Genomic DNA, 16,883 nt, shown 5'->3' with positions numbered 1-16,883 from the left:
AACTAGTGAGAGTACCTTTTATTTACCTAGCCGCCACTTCCAAGGAGGTCAAAGGCAATCCAAAAGCTCTCAAAACAAACCAGTTTATATGTAAGTATACTTAGCCTATAAAAAGATTAAATGAATAGCTTAGGGTCTCTTGGTGTCAAAAGAAGTAATAAAACTCACATCTCTAAGCTATGACTCCCATCCTCATTAAGCTTAGCCTTAGCCCTTCTTACTAAAAAGGAGGAACAAAAGACTAAGTCAGTATCCAAAAATACCCTCTTCATGGGACTTACCATGTGAAAATGGAAATCAGGACTCAGACTGAGCAGAATGCCTCTGGCTGGGACCACAGCACAGCCCAAACTGGACCTCAGAATTCACTTAGCACTGCTCTTGGGTGGCTGCTCCCGGAGTTCCACAAGAAACTGGAGTACTAAGTTGAGTCCCCTACCTGTCCTAGCAACCATAGGTTACCTGGGAGCCACAGAAGAGTTCCCAAGGCTCCTTAGACTGCAATGGAACCTGGCAACAGGCTTTATGCTTAAATAGAAGCAAGTAGAGCTATTGTAGACAATTAAGTCAGAATGCAAAGCTCAGGAAACCTCATGGGGGCTGCATTCTGGCTTCAGAGGCACTGAGGCAAATACAATAAGCCAGGTCACTGCGGGGCTGAGTCTGGCTGGGAAAAGGTCAAAGGAAATTAGGTCTTAGTTCGAACTTTGACATATCCTATCATCTTTCCTCTTATTTCTAACAGGTGATACCAAGAGAAACATCTTCAGCCAGCCAGAACTTTTATTAAAGCCACCCCCACCAAATACATCAAGTGCTACAAACTCTGCCTCAAATGTGTGTTCTGACATCTTGTCTAAGTAAGAAAGTACCTGCTGTTGTCATCTACAGCAGAGACTACAGCACAAATGTGTTCCACAGGACTGATGACTCTGCTGTGCTGTGAAATAGAATACCTGCAAACATTTGCAAGGTAAATAAAGCTATTAAGTATAAACAGCTTCCTTTCCATGCCTTCTGTTTCAGGAATATGGTTACTCTGTAGATTGTGGATCAGACAACAGACTTTTCCTGTGGGAGGACTTTGTGGAGATGGCCCAGCCTTAGAGTGCTGCAGCCTTGCTTGTCTCCAACTCTTCTGAGTTGGTTCTTTTTATCCCAACCACAATGGTTATGGGAATAAGAAACACCATTCCTGGGCATGACGTAATGTGCTTAGGTTTATGTCACTTCCGGGACATGGTTTCTGGTTCCCAAATTAGCTCCTTAAACACTAATTCTGACACCAACAGCAACTTCAGAAGTTAGGTAATTCCTCCCTCCCCAGGTCTTTCATCTTCCTTCTCAAGCTTCCAGCAAGTAGCACAGAAGAGATGGAGAAGAGATGGCAGCTTGGGGGTCCCATGGGGGTGCAGGGAGTGGGACCCTGTGGTCAGAAGGCCTCACCCACAGTCAAGAGTACCTTAAACAGTGCTAAGAAATGCATCATCTATATTACAATTTGCCATTGTCCCTATATTGTTGTTTAAAAAAAATGTTTAGGCATGGTCGCACATGCCTTCAATCCCAGTACCCAGGAGGCAGAGGAACGGGGATCTCTGAGTTCCAGGCCAGTCAAAAACAAGACAAGTTGAAGTTAGACAGGTAGGGAGGTGGGGACTGGGGATAAATATAAAAAAGCCAGTAAAATGGGGGAAAACACAAAACAAAGTAACAAAACATTTCAATTATGATTCTGTGTGTCAGGGGGCAACATTCAAGAATGCCCCCCCCCCCACAGTGGACTAGATCTGGTGGTTAGGCTTGTGAGGCAAGCACAGTCCCCAAGCATTTTCGTCAGGTTGAGGCTTTAGCACCAAGATCCTTTCATTGCCTTTTAGAATACTGCCATATTTGAAAACTGAGAACCAGGTATTTCATATTTAGGAAACTATTTTTGTATTTTTTCCTTGTTCTTTGTTTCTTTCTCTCAACCTTCCTACCTACCTTCCTTCCTCCTTCCCTCCCTCCCTCCCTCTTTTTCATAGACCAAGATTTGATTTTTATTTTTCAAAAAAGCTGCCATTTATTTCACTTTCTGACTCTGTGATTGTGCCTTCAACACTTTCATGATTTTCTGCTCCTCAATAAGGAAAGCCCGTTCGATCCTGTCACGGACACACTTGGCACACATGGAACCACCACAGGCCCTGCTGACTGCTTCTTTGTCTTAGACAATCACAAAAGGACTTTAGGCCTCACGCCATGAACCCCTCGCAATCTGCCTGGGCACCAACTGCATGCAATTTAGGTGCTTTTCCAACCTTCTTGGTATAAAGATAAGCAATTCTATTGGCAGGGTTTTGTTAGGGGCTGTACACAGGAAAGCCTATGTCAAACGCTGGACCACACTCTGAGTGACTCTCTAAGCGTTGCCTTTGGAAGAGGAAAAAAAAAGAATCCCTCTGCCCCTGCTCCTTTTAAAATTTTTTCCTCATACAGGGATTGTTAAAATATAGAAAGAGACCATAATTCAACATAGTGCTTTCTTTCTTAATTCAGAACTTGCTCTTTCCAGATTCATTTGGATTTTATTCCCTACCACATTTTTCAAGTACATAAAGGAAATACCTTCTTCCCACTGCTCAAATCAACATTATTAAAGGAAGCCTTAGGCACCTAATTATGTAAACTGGTTTTGAAAACGTAAGAAACAAATGCTCTTCCAAAGCAGAGTCCAAAGCCCCCAGAGCACAATGTAGCATGGGTATAAAAACAGAACCGAAAGCAAGCACAAAGCTAAAATCAGACATCTACCACAAATGAGGACAGACACAGATTCTCCTAACTATCAGGAATTTCTTTCTTATGAAAACAACCTAACAAATTAAACCAGGCCTTTGGCTCAGTGCTGGAGGACGTGGACAGGCAAAGAAAAGATGGGTGCTGGCAGGATGCAGTGCAGGCAGGTCAGTCCTGTGCACCCCAAATGTTAGCCCCAGGCCCTTTACTTGCTCACCTGCTTCCAGGGGGGCTGGAGTGGTTCTCAGGCGTGTGGAGGTCTGACTGTATAGACCACGTCGGGCCACTAGGACTGATGACAGGTCGAAGGGTTGGGGGGGTTGATGCACTGCTTCTGTTTATGACACTGCTTGCCAAATTCAGGTTTGTCACCTAGAAATGAGGGGACAGAAAGAACTTGATTTCAGAGTTTTAGAAAAGTATCGTGAGAAACATATGGGAGCAATCACAGTCTGAGAGATGCTGACTCATCTGGGCTGAAAGCAGTGGCTGTGACAAAGGCACAGAGCAGAGCCTGGCTTCTGTGCAGACAGCAGAGCGGGTAGAATCTGAGAGTGAGATTAACAAGCACTCATTCTGCCCCATGCTTGGGATGGCGCTGGGCTGAGCCAGACAGTGTTCAAACCAGACAGCCTCCTTCCTCATCTGGAGGTCCTAAATGCTCAACACGCTTTAGTTGTAAATAATAATAGCAACAAAGATGATACAAGGACTCAATCACTTAGAGAGAAAAACCTGGACAGTTCATTAACCTGGATATTAACATTCATAAATAATTTACTCAAGGATGGAATGTGACCAGCCAATTTAACATTTAAAGTTATTTGTTTTCATTTGTGAGTGAGATTTACTTATTTAAAAATGTAAATTACAAAGGGAGTGTAAAAGAAACCCGTTACACTGCTATGTAGTAAACGTGTCCAACAGTGGCAAGGGTTAGAGCACAGGTGTTCAGATCACTGCTGTGACTTCAAGGTGAGAGAATAGTTCCTGAAATCAACTCAGCAAGTTACTCAGGCACACTACTTAGAACATCGTACACTCACGCTGATGTATACTTCTAGACCAAAAAATGCAGCAGCTGACAATGACAGTGACCATTACAACAGCAGGTCACATTTGTTAGAGTCAAGGAAGAACCATGCTTTGCACGAATGAGTCCATTCCATACATCTCATGCAAATTCAGAGTGTGGTATACAGTGATGCTCCTAGCCCACAGCATGCACAGCAGGAAGGGTAAGGAAGGATTGCATCGAGGCCTCCTAAGCTGGGAAGCAGAGAACGAGGGTTCAAGAGACTGAGTGCCAAGGTCCAGCTTATAAGACACACCATAGAAAGCGTGGACTTGGAGCAAGGTTGTTTTGAACCGTGAACTAGGGCGTTTCTATGGCTACAAGATGGCTACATTTGCTCTATTCAAGTAAGAGAATCTGTCCATTCATTAACTTTTTTCCCAGAATACTTGAACTAGGAACACGATGCTAACTCAAGGGGGAGGGGTGGGGAAACTCTAATAAAAATCACAATGTAAATCTTTTTTATTTAACTAATAAAAAATTGTATTTACTTAGAAGCATTCAGAATGTCAACAAAACAGCTGCAATTATTTTTGCAATTACAGAGCAGTATTCAGTTAACAGGACAATTACCTTCGCATAAGCTGCATCAGAGACAACTGAAGGTGGGGGGGGGGGGGACACAAACAAAACAAAATAAAACCAGAAGCAAACAAACAAAAAAACAAAACAAGCTCCTGTCCCCATATATAACTAATTTGTGTCGTGCATCAACAAGAACCTGCTTTAAATTTCCATGACAATTTACAACCACCAGACTGTACCAGGCAAGATAAGTGACTATTGAAAACAAGGACAGGGCTATCTAAAGATACATTTGGTAGTGTGTTAACTATACAAAAAAAAAAAAAAAAAAAAAAAAAAAAAAAAGGACAGTGTACAGTTTAAAAACAAATCTTACACAATTTCATTTTTTTCCCCAAAAGGAGTGAGTTGTGTACGAGGGGACGAGGGATCAATGCTTTATAAACAAGAAAAAAAAACTGTGCTAGAACCAACTTATTCATCATCATCTTCATCATCCTTTTTTCCCTCCTTTTCCTCATCATCTTCCTCTTCCTTCTTTTGCTTGCTCTTTTCAGCCTTGACCACCCCCTTTTTCACTGCATCAGGTTTTCCTTTAGCTCTGTAGGCAGCAATATCTTTCTCGTACTTCTCCTTCAGCTTGGAGGCCTTCTTCTCACAGGGCGGCTTGTCATTAGTGGCAGTATTGTTCCACATCTCTCCTAGTTCCTTTTCGATATCACCAATAGATGAGCCAAGATGCTCCCCTTTGATTTTTGGGTGATCCTCAGAACAGAACAAGAAGAACAAAGGAGGCTTGTTGGGTGCACTGGGGTCCTTGAACTTCTTTTTGGTCTCCCCTTTTGTGTGTGTGTGGGAGATGTAGGTTTTCATTTCTCTTTCATAACGAGCCTTGTCAGCCTTTGCCATATCTTCAAATCTCCCTTTTCTTTAGCAGACATGGCCTTCCACCTCTCTGAGCAATTCTTGGAGAACTCTGAGAAGTTGACAGAAGCATCCGGGTGCTTCTTGTGCTCCTCCCGGCAGGTTTGCACAAAGAATGCATATGAGGACATTTTGGCTCTCGGCTTCGTAGGATCTTCTTTGCCCATGTTTAGTTGATTTTCCTCCGCAAGGCACAGAGTCGCCCAGTGCCCGTCTGGCTCCTGCTTGCCCCGGCGCTGTCTCTATGGAGCTCAATGTACTGCAATGGCTTTGAGAGTGGGAGCCCCACAATGTAAATCTTAAACACAAAGTAGACATGTGGATAAACTTCTAAAACTTGGAAAAGAAAACTCCAGAATATATAGCATCTACTTCAGTACTGTGATGTCATTTTTTTCTTGTGCTTCTGAGTAGTCTCTGTATTTCTCTATTATTTAAGGAGCCATGACAGTTTTTCAAAGTTGTCAGGATCTCTGGAGTGGGAAGGTGTTCGGTGTAAGACCTGGGCAGTGACAGCAGGTGAGAGGAAAGGAAGGGATGCAGGGAAGCCCTTCAGAGCAGGACACAGCAAGGGGTGCAAAAGACCCAGGGTCGAGTGCAGAGCTCCTGTACAAATTGCCAGAACAGTGTCTCAGATCATCAGGAAGAGAAGCAAGCAAAAGGGAAACACTCGCCTACAAAGCACCCAAGGTACCTAAATAATCTTAATATAGGAAAGAATTCTAAATCTTAAAATGATCTTAAATCATGAAAAAAAGTTCTTTCTAGCAACAGTACAGTGTTCCCTCCTAAGTGATAACAGCCCAAGCCAGTATCTCCTCACCAATGACTCAAATACTTTTCTTGGAAAGAAATCTGTTCTCCACAGGAAGGTGCTGACTAGTGCACATAGAAGAGAGTACTGAAAGCTAGGGTGCACCTCTCCTCTGAACGCCAGTCTCTTTGAAGTACTCCTTGCTACTTCTCTCTATACCCTACAGGTATGAAGGGCCAGATTCTGAGACAGTAACACTGGTTCCAGCAGGGCTGGAGGATATATTCCTAACCCACAGACTCCACTCCTGTCTGCTCTGTTAAACACCAGGAATTTTAAATTAGTTTGACATGATCTTGTAGGTTGTAGAAATACCACAATGTGAGAAAGGTCACTGTGATAAGTCATAGTTATACTAAAAAACTGGTGCAGTGGTTAAGAGTGCTTGCTGCTCCTCTAGAGGACCAGGGTTCAGCGCTTACCACCCATGGTCTAATGGCAGAAAATACCTGTTACTCCAGCTCCGGGGACTCCAATGCCCTCTGCTGGTCTGTGAAGCTACATAGCCAGACCTACACACTTAAAACATAAAACAAGTTGTACCAAATCATAATAAAGGGGGCTTAATAGTTTATATTGGCTAAACAATAGATTAAAAAGTGCACAGTTTGCCATGTTTAGCACAAAGGGCAGAATCTGGAAAATAGAGTGTGCAAAGGAGAGGATGGATTTGACAGGTTGATAGATAATCACTTTGTTGGAGCAGCAGTCCCTAATTCAACACCAGCGTTTACACCCTCAGAGCAAACACCTGCCTACTGAGTACTCTCTGTGTGACCTGGACCGCCATCCTTGCTTCACCTCATCCGACCCTGGGTAATGCTCAAGGAGCTAAACAGGTTCACAAACACCACGTATCTAAGTGGTGTCAGGGCCAAGGTGAGGCATGCTGGACTTCAAGTGCACTCGGCATGCTCTCCCTAGACAGCACTGCTTAGCATCTGAGTGGCCCAGGTACTCTGGATGTGACAGTTCACTTTCACTCTACCCATTACTCACAGAGGACACTATTTCATTTCACAATGGAGAAAACTCAGGTTCAGAGTCTACTACGGCTTTACCCAAAGCCATGCAACACTTGTAGAGCTTGGGCTGTAGTTTCAAAACTCATTTCCTAACCTGGATGTAGGAAAACAATGCTGTTTACTCTTAACTATTAGGAAACACTTTAAAACATCATCATACAGAAAGCAACATCAGCTCTTCCATCTTTCTTTAAATGTGTCTTAATTTACCCATTATACATATTTGTCTATAGAGATAATCAAGACTAAAGGAAAGTGCTGGCCAATAAATTAGCCACTAACTAGTTGTATTTTAAAATTAAAGTGTAAAATCTAGTCCTGGTCCTCTTCTAGCCTCTTGGTCTTTTCTATAATGGGCAGAAAATATTCCTAAATGACTATGGACCCAAGTGTCCTTTTTTGGCCCTAGTACTACCTTAAATTCGCTAAGAAAGGCAAGTCTCCTGGCACTGGTGAGTCCACAGGCTGATGAGGTCTCAGACTGTGAAGACAACTATGGGTGTTAGCCACTGCATCTTCTTCTCTGCCCACCTACATTTTCCTAGTTCTGACCAGATGAAAAAGTGAGAAACGGAACTGCATATATGGGACATGTAGCCATAACAAACCTTTTATTGCTATTTTTTTTTTCCCAAAGGACAGCTTTAGCTTATAGTATACAAAAATGTAGCAACACTTACCTTTTTTGTTAAAGGGGAGGTCAATGACTTGGTCCAGCTGGCTTCCATGGGCTAATGCATGCTACTAAATACTACTAGAATACATGGCACATGTAAAGCTTAGAATCATGACATTGGCACAAATGGGTCTAGAGAACAAACAGCAATTTAAAACCTTTTTTTTAAATGAAAGAAACTGTGATTCAAAGAACATGTCTATTTAAAGAGATGGCCCAGCAATTAAGAGCACTAGCTGCTCTTCCAGACTGGGGCTGGATTCCCAGCAACTACATGGTGTCTCCCAACATTCTGTTAACTCCAGTCCCAGAGGAACTAAAGCCCTCTTCTGGTCTCTTTTGTCCACAGAAATGCAGGAAGGCAAACCACTCATACACATTTTTAAAAAATTAAAAATAAAGTATAAAAAGAGAACATGCTCAATTCATGATGAACACACATCTTTTTAAAGATCTATTTTATTTTATGTGTTTGAATGTTTTGCCTGCATGGATGCATGCGCATCAGGTGGCCATGGAAGTCAGAAGAAGTTGCTGGCTTGCCTGGAACTGGAGTTACAAATAACCATTGGAGCTACTATGTAGATGCTGGAAACTGAACTCAGGCCTTCAGCAACAGCCATCAGTGCTTTTTAACCACTGAACCATCTCTCCAGCATCTTTATCTTTGTGCATCTTTATATACAAAGTCAGTACAGCAGTCTAAGAGGAGCCATGTGCATCTGTATGTGCATATCTGGGATGTCCTGCTATAGGTACAATGTCATCCCTTTTTAGTTCCCACTAACTGTCATCAGTGACTATGGAACCATAGGAGCCTAATAATAGCTGAATTTCTTCAACAGCTCCTGGAAGGCACTGTGCTCAGCATACTATGTGTGAACTAATTTATTCTTAAAGACAGATACAGAAACTGAAACTGAGGTTGAGAGGTAAAATAATTGCTCAGTGTAGCCCTTAAATTCAATCCCTAGACTCCCTAAGGATAAAGTTCCCAATCTTGTGATTTCAACCATGTATCAGCATTTCCACCTCTGCATCTCACTTATTACGGCTTTATTCTGTGGAGCAACAGCACCTGAACTCCTGGATGGCTGATCTAATGTAGAACATAGTCCAGCCCATGCAAACTGAAGCCTACATTTAACAGAATCCACAGATAGTTGACTTGCCTTGTAAGTTTGAAAATCACCCTTCAGCGATGATAGAAAACCAAAGGCAAGAATGGGAGAGGGGAACCCAGACTGCTTCCTCTCCTTCACGAGCTAAGGGGACCTTCCACAGATAGCAGAAACATCCTGAAGGAAGTGAGACAGAAAACAAGGAGGACAAGGAAGAAGAGGAAATAATTCCAGGAGGGACATTGAGGGCTTAACAGTTTCTTGGAGTTTAGGTGCTCAAACTTTAAAAGTATGCCGAGGATCCAAATGCTTACAAAAGATTCAGAACAAACTTCAGAAAAGTCTAAGACTACTTGCTATACTTCTGTTATTAAAAAGCAGTATTTAAACATAAACCCCACCAGGCCATTCATTACCTATGCCTCCACCCCCGCCTTCTTCTGGCTGGTTCGCTAAGTGAGCAATTGCCTATGGGAAATCTGGTCACCAAATCCTACCTCTCCATCTGAGCTTTGAGGCCTGCTTGGCAGATGTTTCTCCCTTGCTCCTTCCCTCCTCCTCAGCTCCCACTCTTGCAGCAGCTAATCCAGATGTTCTATACCATTCCCTGTCTCACGTCCACTGCCATGGTGACCTCAGTGAATTTCTCCTTTTAGTACCAAACACTATTTATTTTAGAGTCAGCCTTCCGAATAAGGCAGGTGAGCAAATATCTGAGTGTGTGGGGTAAGGACACATTGCATGCATTCCATCTAGACAGGTGTTTAAATTACAGCAGGAATAAATCCAGGTGATGGGTTGGAGAGAGGATGGGAGAAACAAAGGAGGTAGCCAATTTCCGGTGCCTGGGCTGCCCAAGTGTTACTGCTTGTTACTGCTGTTTGCTGAAGGTAGCGCAGATCCCAGCACTATAATTAAAATAACCACGGAACTGGCCTGATGGATTCCCAGAAAACAGGCGGGCCACTCAGATACATATTCTTACAGCATGCAAAAGGGTTGCCTGGAGGCAAACCTAACTAGATCTCCCCAGCTGAAGTTACTCCCAGTCCTGCATGCTCAAAAGAACTTTATACCACAAATATAACTCAACAAAGAATCCCTATATTATCTATGAGAAACAAGGCCACGGGAGAAAGAGAAGGTACAAAGAGAAATGTAAATGTGGCTTCTGCCCCACCCTTAAGCCACATAGAATTTGACCACCTAATAAAACTCTAGATAAAATAGTATTTGAGATCTCCAAAACATAGCAGTAAGAAAATTCAAACAAGGCTTATGAGCTGCTTAAGAAGAGGACAATACACTGAGAACAGCAGAGAAGCAGGAAGAAATATCTGAGACACAGATGTTTGACTTGGTGAAGGGAGGGTGATAGAAGACAGCCAGATAGTCAATACCTTGGGAAGAATATACCCTTGCTCTAGAGATAAAAGGGACCTTCTGGGAGCCCCACCCAAGCCATGGGTGAGGATTGTTGTGAGGGCAGGCAAACCGAGAACTGTTTTCTGGGATGATCTGACAAAAAGAGCTTTCAGAATCCATATCCACTGTTCATGTTCCCAAAGTGATAGTGAGGTGAGACGGAGCTTCCTATCATTTAAAAAGGAAAGACTAAAGGGTGGCACATACCTTTAATCCCAGGACTCAGGAGGCAGAGGCAGGCAGTTCTCTGAAGTTGAACCCAATTGCCAGCCAGATCTACATAACAAATTCTAGGGTAGTCAGGACTACAACCTAACCTAAAGTAGAGAGTAGTGAAGTGGCAGATTATCACTAGGAGGCTAGACCTTCCTAGGTCCCATATTACCTCTTTCTGCATAGGTCATAAGGGAGAGGGTGCTTTGTAGTTAGAGGAAAGCAAGCAAGCAGGAACTGGAGTAAAAACTGGGTGGCTGGTGCCTCACATAATTTTACAGACAATGACTGCCTGGCCTCAAAGCTCGGGCAAAGCTCTCAAACTCATGAAATAATAGCTTTGACACAGAGTTTTGTTCCCTCTCTGCACAATCACTACACTGCATGATTTTTCCTACACTGAGACTGAAAAAAGCTGGAAAAGCATTTGTGACTCTTGGTGACTAACCTCGGGTTTACCAGGCTGTTTGCACACTTCATGCACTTTATGCTTTATCAAGATGCAGATAGACATTCAACATCAAACGTTTAGTTAGTAACAGCTTGACCCCTGAGTAACGGTGGCACAGCATGCAGGAGTGGCATCACCAGTCAACTGTGCCATGGCATGCCCCTCAAAATCTTACAGTTCTTGTAAGATCCAGAGGGGTGCTGCAGAAAATGACTTCTCATCAATGCACACAAATATTTACTGGGCACCTACTTTGGGCTTGCCATTCTTTGAAACATGGAGGAAGGCAGATGAAAGTAACCCTTGCCTCTATGGAGATGACAGTCTAATGCAGTCCTACTTTAATATTCATAAACGAATGCAGCAATGATGGTGAGAGATTTGAATTTGGGTCAAATTATCCTGTGTAGGATGTCTATGAACACTCTGGAACTGAACACAGTGCTTTTATATGTACACTTCTTTTTCCTCAGAAGGATGCGCCTTTCATTTGTCTAAAGCTGCATTTCTGCTGCCCTCAGAAGCACACTGGTGCCAGTGGAGAATGGCTCTCTCTACTGTGTTCACACAGACAGACCCATCAGAACATGGGTCAATCTGCCTAGTGCTGTGATGTCCCCCTCCCAGCTGTGGAGATCTGAGTGGTCTAGAGCAGGGCAATGTGGTGGCTTGCTCCCTCTAACTTGTTTCATGTGTATTTGCAGAACAAATGGTAATCCTTGAACAGGACATATCACATCTGCTACAGACTAGTTCAAGGAGAACTCAGAGGCAGGAATGCACTTCTTACAAGCTGCTTACTTTGGAAAAGAGTGGCGAACATGACAAGAGTCACCCTTAAGCAGTTATACACTGAACACTCCTCCAAAAGCACTCCGCAAGTATTCATTCAACTACTAGCTACAATAAGCAATAAACACATGTTGTAAGGCAGTTTAAATTCCTCTTTTAATTCCTGGGTGCTGATAAAATGAACCACAAGTTTATATTCCAATCACTAGGAGATAAGGGTTATAATGTTAATTATCTTCTAAAGGGAGCTAGGAAGTGCAAGGAATTCTGAAGCACTCCTTCCTGTGTTAGTGCTGAAGGTTCTTGGTCATGGCCTTCCTCTCTTGGACTTCACTGGTTATATAACCCTTATATACCCATAGTGCCAGACAGGAAGAGTTCCAGATCAAGATTCTTGGGAAGCCAACCTGAGAAAATGGCCAAGTCTCTTTGTAGTGTTTCCAATTTATGTATTCTGATTTTGCAAGCTAGTAGGGGCCATTGATGGTCCATAGGTAGACTTACACATATTGGCCAGGAATGACCAAGGCTGGATTCCTTCTCCTCCACTAAAAAGAAAGCACTGACCATCCCACAAAATAATCTGATAAGGGCCTAATTCAATAAGTAGCCAATCATCTTGACAGGGTGCATGTTTTAAAACCGGCATGTGGGAGGAGAGTGCTTGTAACCATGGAAGCAGAGATGTTTATTCTGCTGTCTCTGCAGGCTCCAGCAAAGGTGCCGTGATGGCTCTGCAGTAGTGGTACAGAACAGCAGGCTGATGGGATGCACAGCCATTCCCGCCTAAGGAAAGAGCTATGTTCTGACTAAAAGAAGAGGCAGAGACAACTAAGATAAAACACAGCCATAGAGATGAGTCCTGGGACTTTCCAGTGTGTGACCTTAACAGAGCCACTTGTCCTACTAGCTTCTATCTCTCCATTATCATGGGCTTAAAAAAACAAAAAAGGAAAAGAAGCACTGTCCCAAGTCTTAAAATGAAATGTTCACAAAGTGTTGTTACCATACTGCTTAAGACAGAGTAGGAATGTGATGCATGTCGGCTACTATGGTATGCAGGGCAGGTGTGCAATAATCAATGAAAAAGAATGGAAGAGCTATAGTGTTAGTGTTAAAGGAACACAAAATTCAATAAACAACATACAGAAATTCTTTTCCTTTTAGCAAGCACATGGGCATGTAATAAGTGGTGGGTTAGAAAGAACTGCCATTATGTGGTTTACAGTCAAACAGGCAGGAGATGAAATGACTATCATCCACCTGCTTTAAAGAGTGGCTAGTGAAGGGCTAAAGGCAGGAACACAATAGGAAGACTGCTGGCTGTAGTGGCAGGTGCTCTTCATCTATTTATTAGCCACTATGTCCAGGATGCATACTTTAGAGAACACTGGTGTGGGGGAGGGGTGGGCTTGAAAACTATGTGTAGTTTAATCTTCAAGGATCTCACAGTACAGTGAATGAGCGCAATGAAAGACCAGGCGTGTGGATCAACAGCTGAGTTCTTGAGTAGCATCACATGACCCTGCATTCAATCTCCACACTGTATAATGATGATGGTGGTGATGATAACAACAATGATAAAGAATAAAACACATTTATTAAATAAAGTTGTCCCTCAGTAGCCATAAAGTATTAATTGTAGGGCCTCTTGAAGATACAAAAATTTACAAGATACAAAAAATTTCATGATCATGTTTCTCATGAAAAATATAATTATATTTGAATACAGCCTCTATATATCCTTTCACAAAAACACCCACTGAGAGATTACTTATATGTTGTAAAGGCCAGAACTTCATTATACTTAGTTGTTTAGGGAAAAATGACTAAGGGAAAAGGTCTGTACCTGTTCAGAATAGATGCAGGCTTTTCAGAATTTATTCATACAAATACAGAGGACCACTTATACAACCAGAGTCAAGTCAACACACAATATGAAGAGGGAATCAACATAACGGTGAATGAGTGAGGTGGCATTTGTGCAGCCCCTGGACAGATGCACAGATCAGATATGGTGACTAGAAATCATTTCTTCTGAGAAGATGCCATCAACTTCCCAACTTCCGAGCTACACAAAACCCTATGTGCTGGAACAGAGACCAGAATGCTTTAGCTAGACTTTCAGTCAGATCATGGGTAGCGTCACTAGTTTGGGTTCCACGTAGAGATTCTCTCTGAGCAAAGAATAGTAGAATCAGACATGTGATTTAACATAGCAAGAGGTCTTTAAAGATGAGGAAAAGCAGGAGGGCACTGCCAGGAGATTGTTTAAGAGGTACCTGTAGCTGTCCCCTTGAAAGAAAATGAAGGCCTTTAGCAGAACAGTTGATGTAAGTTAAACAGACAAAGTATGAAGGGGAGCCACCAGAGTCAGAATGAGCAACACTTGGCAGCAGCTTGATGCAGAGAGAATGGAGCTAGAGATGCTGATAAGCCAGATTCCACCCTCAGGTTTCTGGAGTATCAATGCCACTAATAGCAGAGATGACAGGAAAAGGACAAGTAACAGACTTCAGATACACTGCACAGGAGTCTACCTGCATGCTTCTGAGATATGTTCAAATATTTGGATGTTGACAAGATAGTTAAGGGGAAATGTCTAGCAGGCAGTGGATATGTGGGCCTTGCACTCAGAAGTATCAAATAAAGCTGTATATGGGAGACTTATACCTTAAGGAAAGGTTCATTGGAAGATAACCACAGCATGAAAGGACAGAATCCAGGGCCACCTCACATTCTTCGCTCAGAATTACCACAGCTTCTAGCTCTTGTGTAGGCTGAGAACTTGTGAGTGTTCCCCTTCTACATTAGCATGTCTATTGGTATCGTCCTTGTTCAGCTCATGTTTAGGAAGCCAAATTGAAAGACTTCATGGGTCTATCTTATAACATTTCCACACAGCAAAATCATACGAAAACCTTCTTGTTCCTCTGGCTATTATACTCTGAGCTTTGCCCTGTCTCCTGCAACAATCCCTAAGCTTTAAATGCAGGAGTTGAGTTGTAGATCTATCAGTTGATCTATCCACAACTCTGCATTAGGATAAGTTGTGGTTTTCTGCAATGGTCTCTGCCTCTCTAATGATGAGGAATAAGGACTACACTTATCTGTGGTATAAGGACAAATATTTAGAATGTAGTTAGGGATTATGCTGGTTTAGTAAAGTGGTAGTTATAGGTTCTCCTCCAAGATGCATGACTTCACCAGCCCTATAGTTGGCTAGGTTTCCAGTTCCAAGCATGATTTCCCTCTTGTTAAGCAGGTCTTAAGTCCAATTAGAGAGCTGCTGGTTATTGCCAAGGTATGCACGCCACTACTGAACCCTTAGAATTACTGTGCCATGCTGGTTGTTATGGCTTACAGGCATCATAGCTGGGCAGGACTGTTGGCCACTTCCCTCCTTTGGGTTGTTGTTGTTTTCTTTCTTTTTTTTTTTTTTTTTTTTTTTTTTGTTTTGTGGTGCCTTCTGGTACATGAAAGCTAGTCTGCAGGGAGTGGGGGTTTCAGGTCAGATCCAGTTCAGGACCTCTGGGTCCTTTGCCCAAGGTGCATTGTATCTGCAGCAAATGATGGTGATTTATCTTTCTTCTACCACTGACCCCCTTCTTCTTCCTTATTTTTTTTTTTTTTTTAAGATGAGGTAATCAAGGCTAGATGGTAACTTCCCAGTTCTCACTGATTCCAGAACTGCTATAGTTTTCCCAATCTACCTTGATATCTTTCTAGAAACAGGAATAGGTAGCATATATGGTATCAAAAAAGTACATTTTCTACCAACATGGGCTACAGAGTCAAAGAAAACAGTAAAGAGTTACAAGACCAGAGCCTAAGTACGCAGCAGTTTGTGCATTCGGTAAGCTCAGAATCAAGAAGGAAACTTCTGAAGACAAGTCATGTTGCCTGTCATGTCCAGGGAGGACACTGACACCCCAGTGCAAGGAGTCTGCACTGACTCAATGCCAATCTCCAAGTGGAACCTCTAAAATTGAGTCAGGGTCCACTGTGGACCTCCTGGTAGCTATTGAAAGAGGGTGATAAAGAATTCATTCCTGCATGTGGATAGGGGTGGAGGACTAACGTACTGTGAAGCAAATGTTCAATACCTGATACATTTGTCCTCAGCATAGGCCTCAGAGTCTTAAGAGTAAAGAGTAATGAAATGAGAGAAACCGAGTGGATTTCTGTTCTGTTCCCCATCAAAATGAAAAATCTCAAGGGCTCAGAGCGTCTCCTCCCTCTTCTGTGTCTGTCAGCACATTTCAGGAGGCCTGGCCACGTTGCTGCACGGCTGGCTGTGGAGCAGACTGACACAGCACATGGGTTCGTGGTAGGGCCCTGCCTGGGTGATCTGCTGGTATCCCTTTGATTAAATTCCCAGGCTGGGAGAGCTGGAGCTGCTCCTAATGATAGCTGGGTCCTGAAATCTCAAACTTGCCGGCCGGAGAAGGCCAGTGCTCCTCTAATGCCCTGCCTCCCACTCCTCACCACAGGCTGGGCTCCTCCAGCACATTCTTCTGTACACTAGCAGCAATAACCACAAAGAGCCCTGTCCGCATCGATCTGCTCACCCTTGCAGCCCTGACTCAGGCAGAGGTAGAAAGATCTCACACCTAAACTGAAGCCCTATGCCAGCACCTCAGCAACCCCCACCCCCACACATGTACAGATGCTTCTCAGCACTGCTTTCAGGAGCACACACAGTAATTACTAAAGATCCTATTCCAGAGGATGGCTAGCCTGTCACACACCAAGGGAAAGGTCTAATCCAACCTGCCTGTTTTCTAAGTTCTGCATTGAGTCCCCATGTGTTGGGAATGTATCATACACCTCATTTATTTAGAATGCACATATACTGTACAAACCTCGTTTAAAGGGCCATTGCTTATATGGAGATAATGTCTACTATTCTTATATGTTCTAGGATGTAAATAAAGCTGACTCACAGCAAAAATGATAAAAAGGAAATTCAGGAATCAGTTTCTGCTTTTAACTATATAAATTCCTTTAAAATTCAGGCCCTAAATAAATTCTAAGATCCTCAAAGCCTTTTAACCA

At 42.9% G+C, this 16,883-nt stretch overlaps 1 protein-coding gene across 2 annotated transcripts in view; it reads right to left on the bottom strand.

Moving 5' to 3' along the window:
* TTLL5 (tubulin tyrosine ligase like 5) overlaps positions 1-16,883 on the bottom strand; it is a 219,522-nt gene that overhangs the window by 90,686 nt on the left and 111,953 nt on the right. For both annotated transcript variants that reach the window (XM_080928217.1, XM_080928218.1), the window contains one exon: positions 2,999-3,153. In XM_080928217.1, coding sequence (XP_080784343.1) covers positions 2,999-3,153 — 155 coding nt within the window. The remainder of the gene's footprint in view (positions 1-2,998; positions 3,154-16,883) is intronic.

The sequence above is a fragment of the Micromys minutus genome, assembly GCF_963924665.1.
Source record: "Micromys minutus genome assembly, chromosome: 1".
In the NCBI taxonomy this organism is placed as follows: domain Eukaryota; kingdom Metazoa; phylum Chordata; class Mammalia; order Rodentia; family Muridae; genus Micromys; species Micromys minutus.
This window is presented reverse-complemented; position numbering and strand designations above follow the sequence as displayed.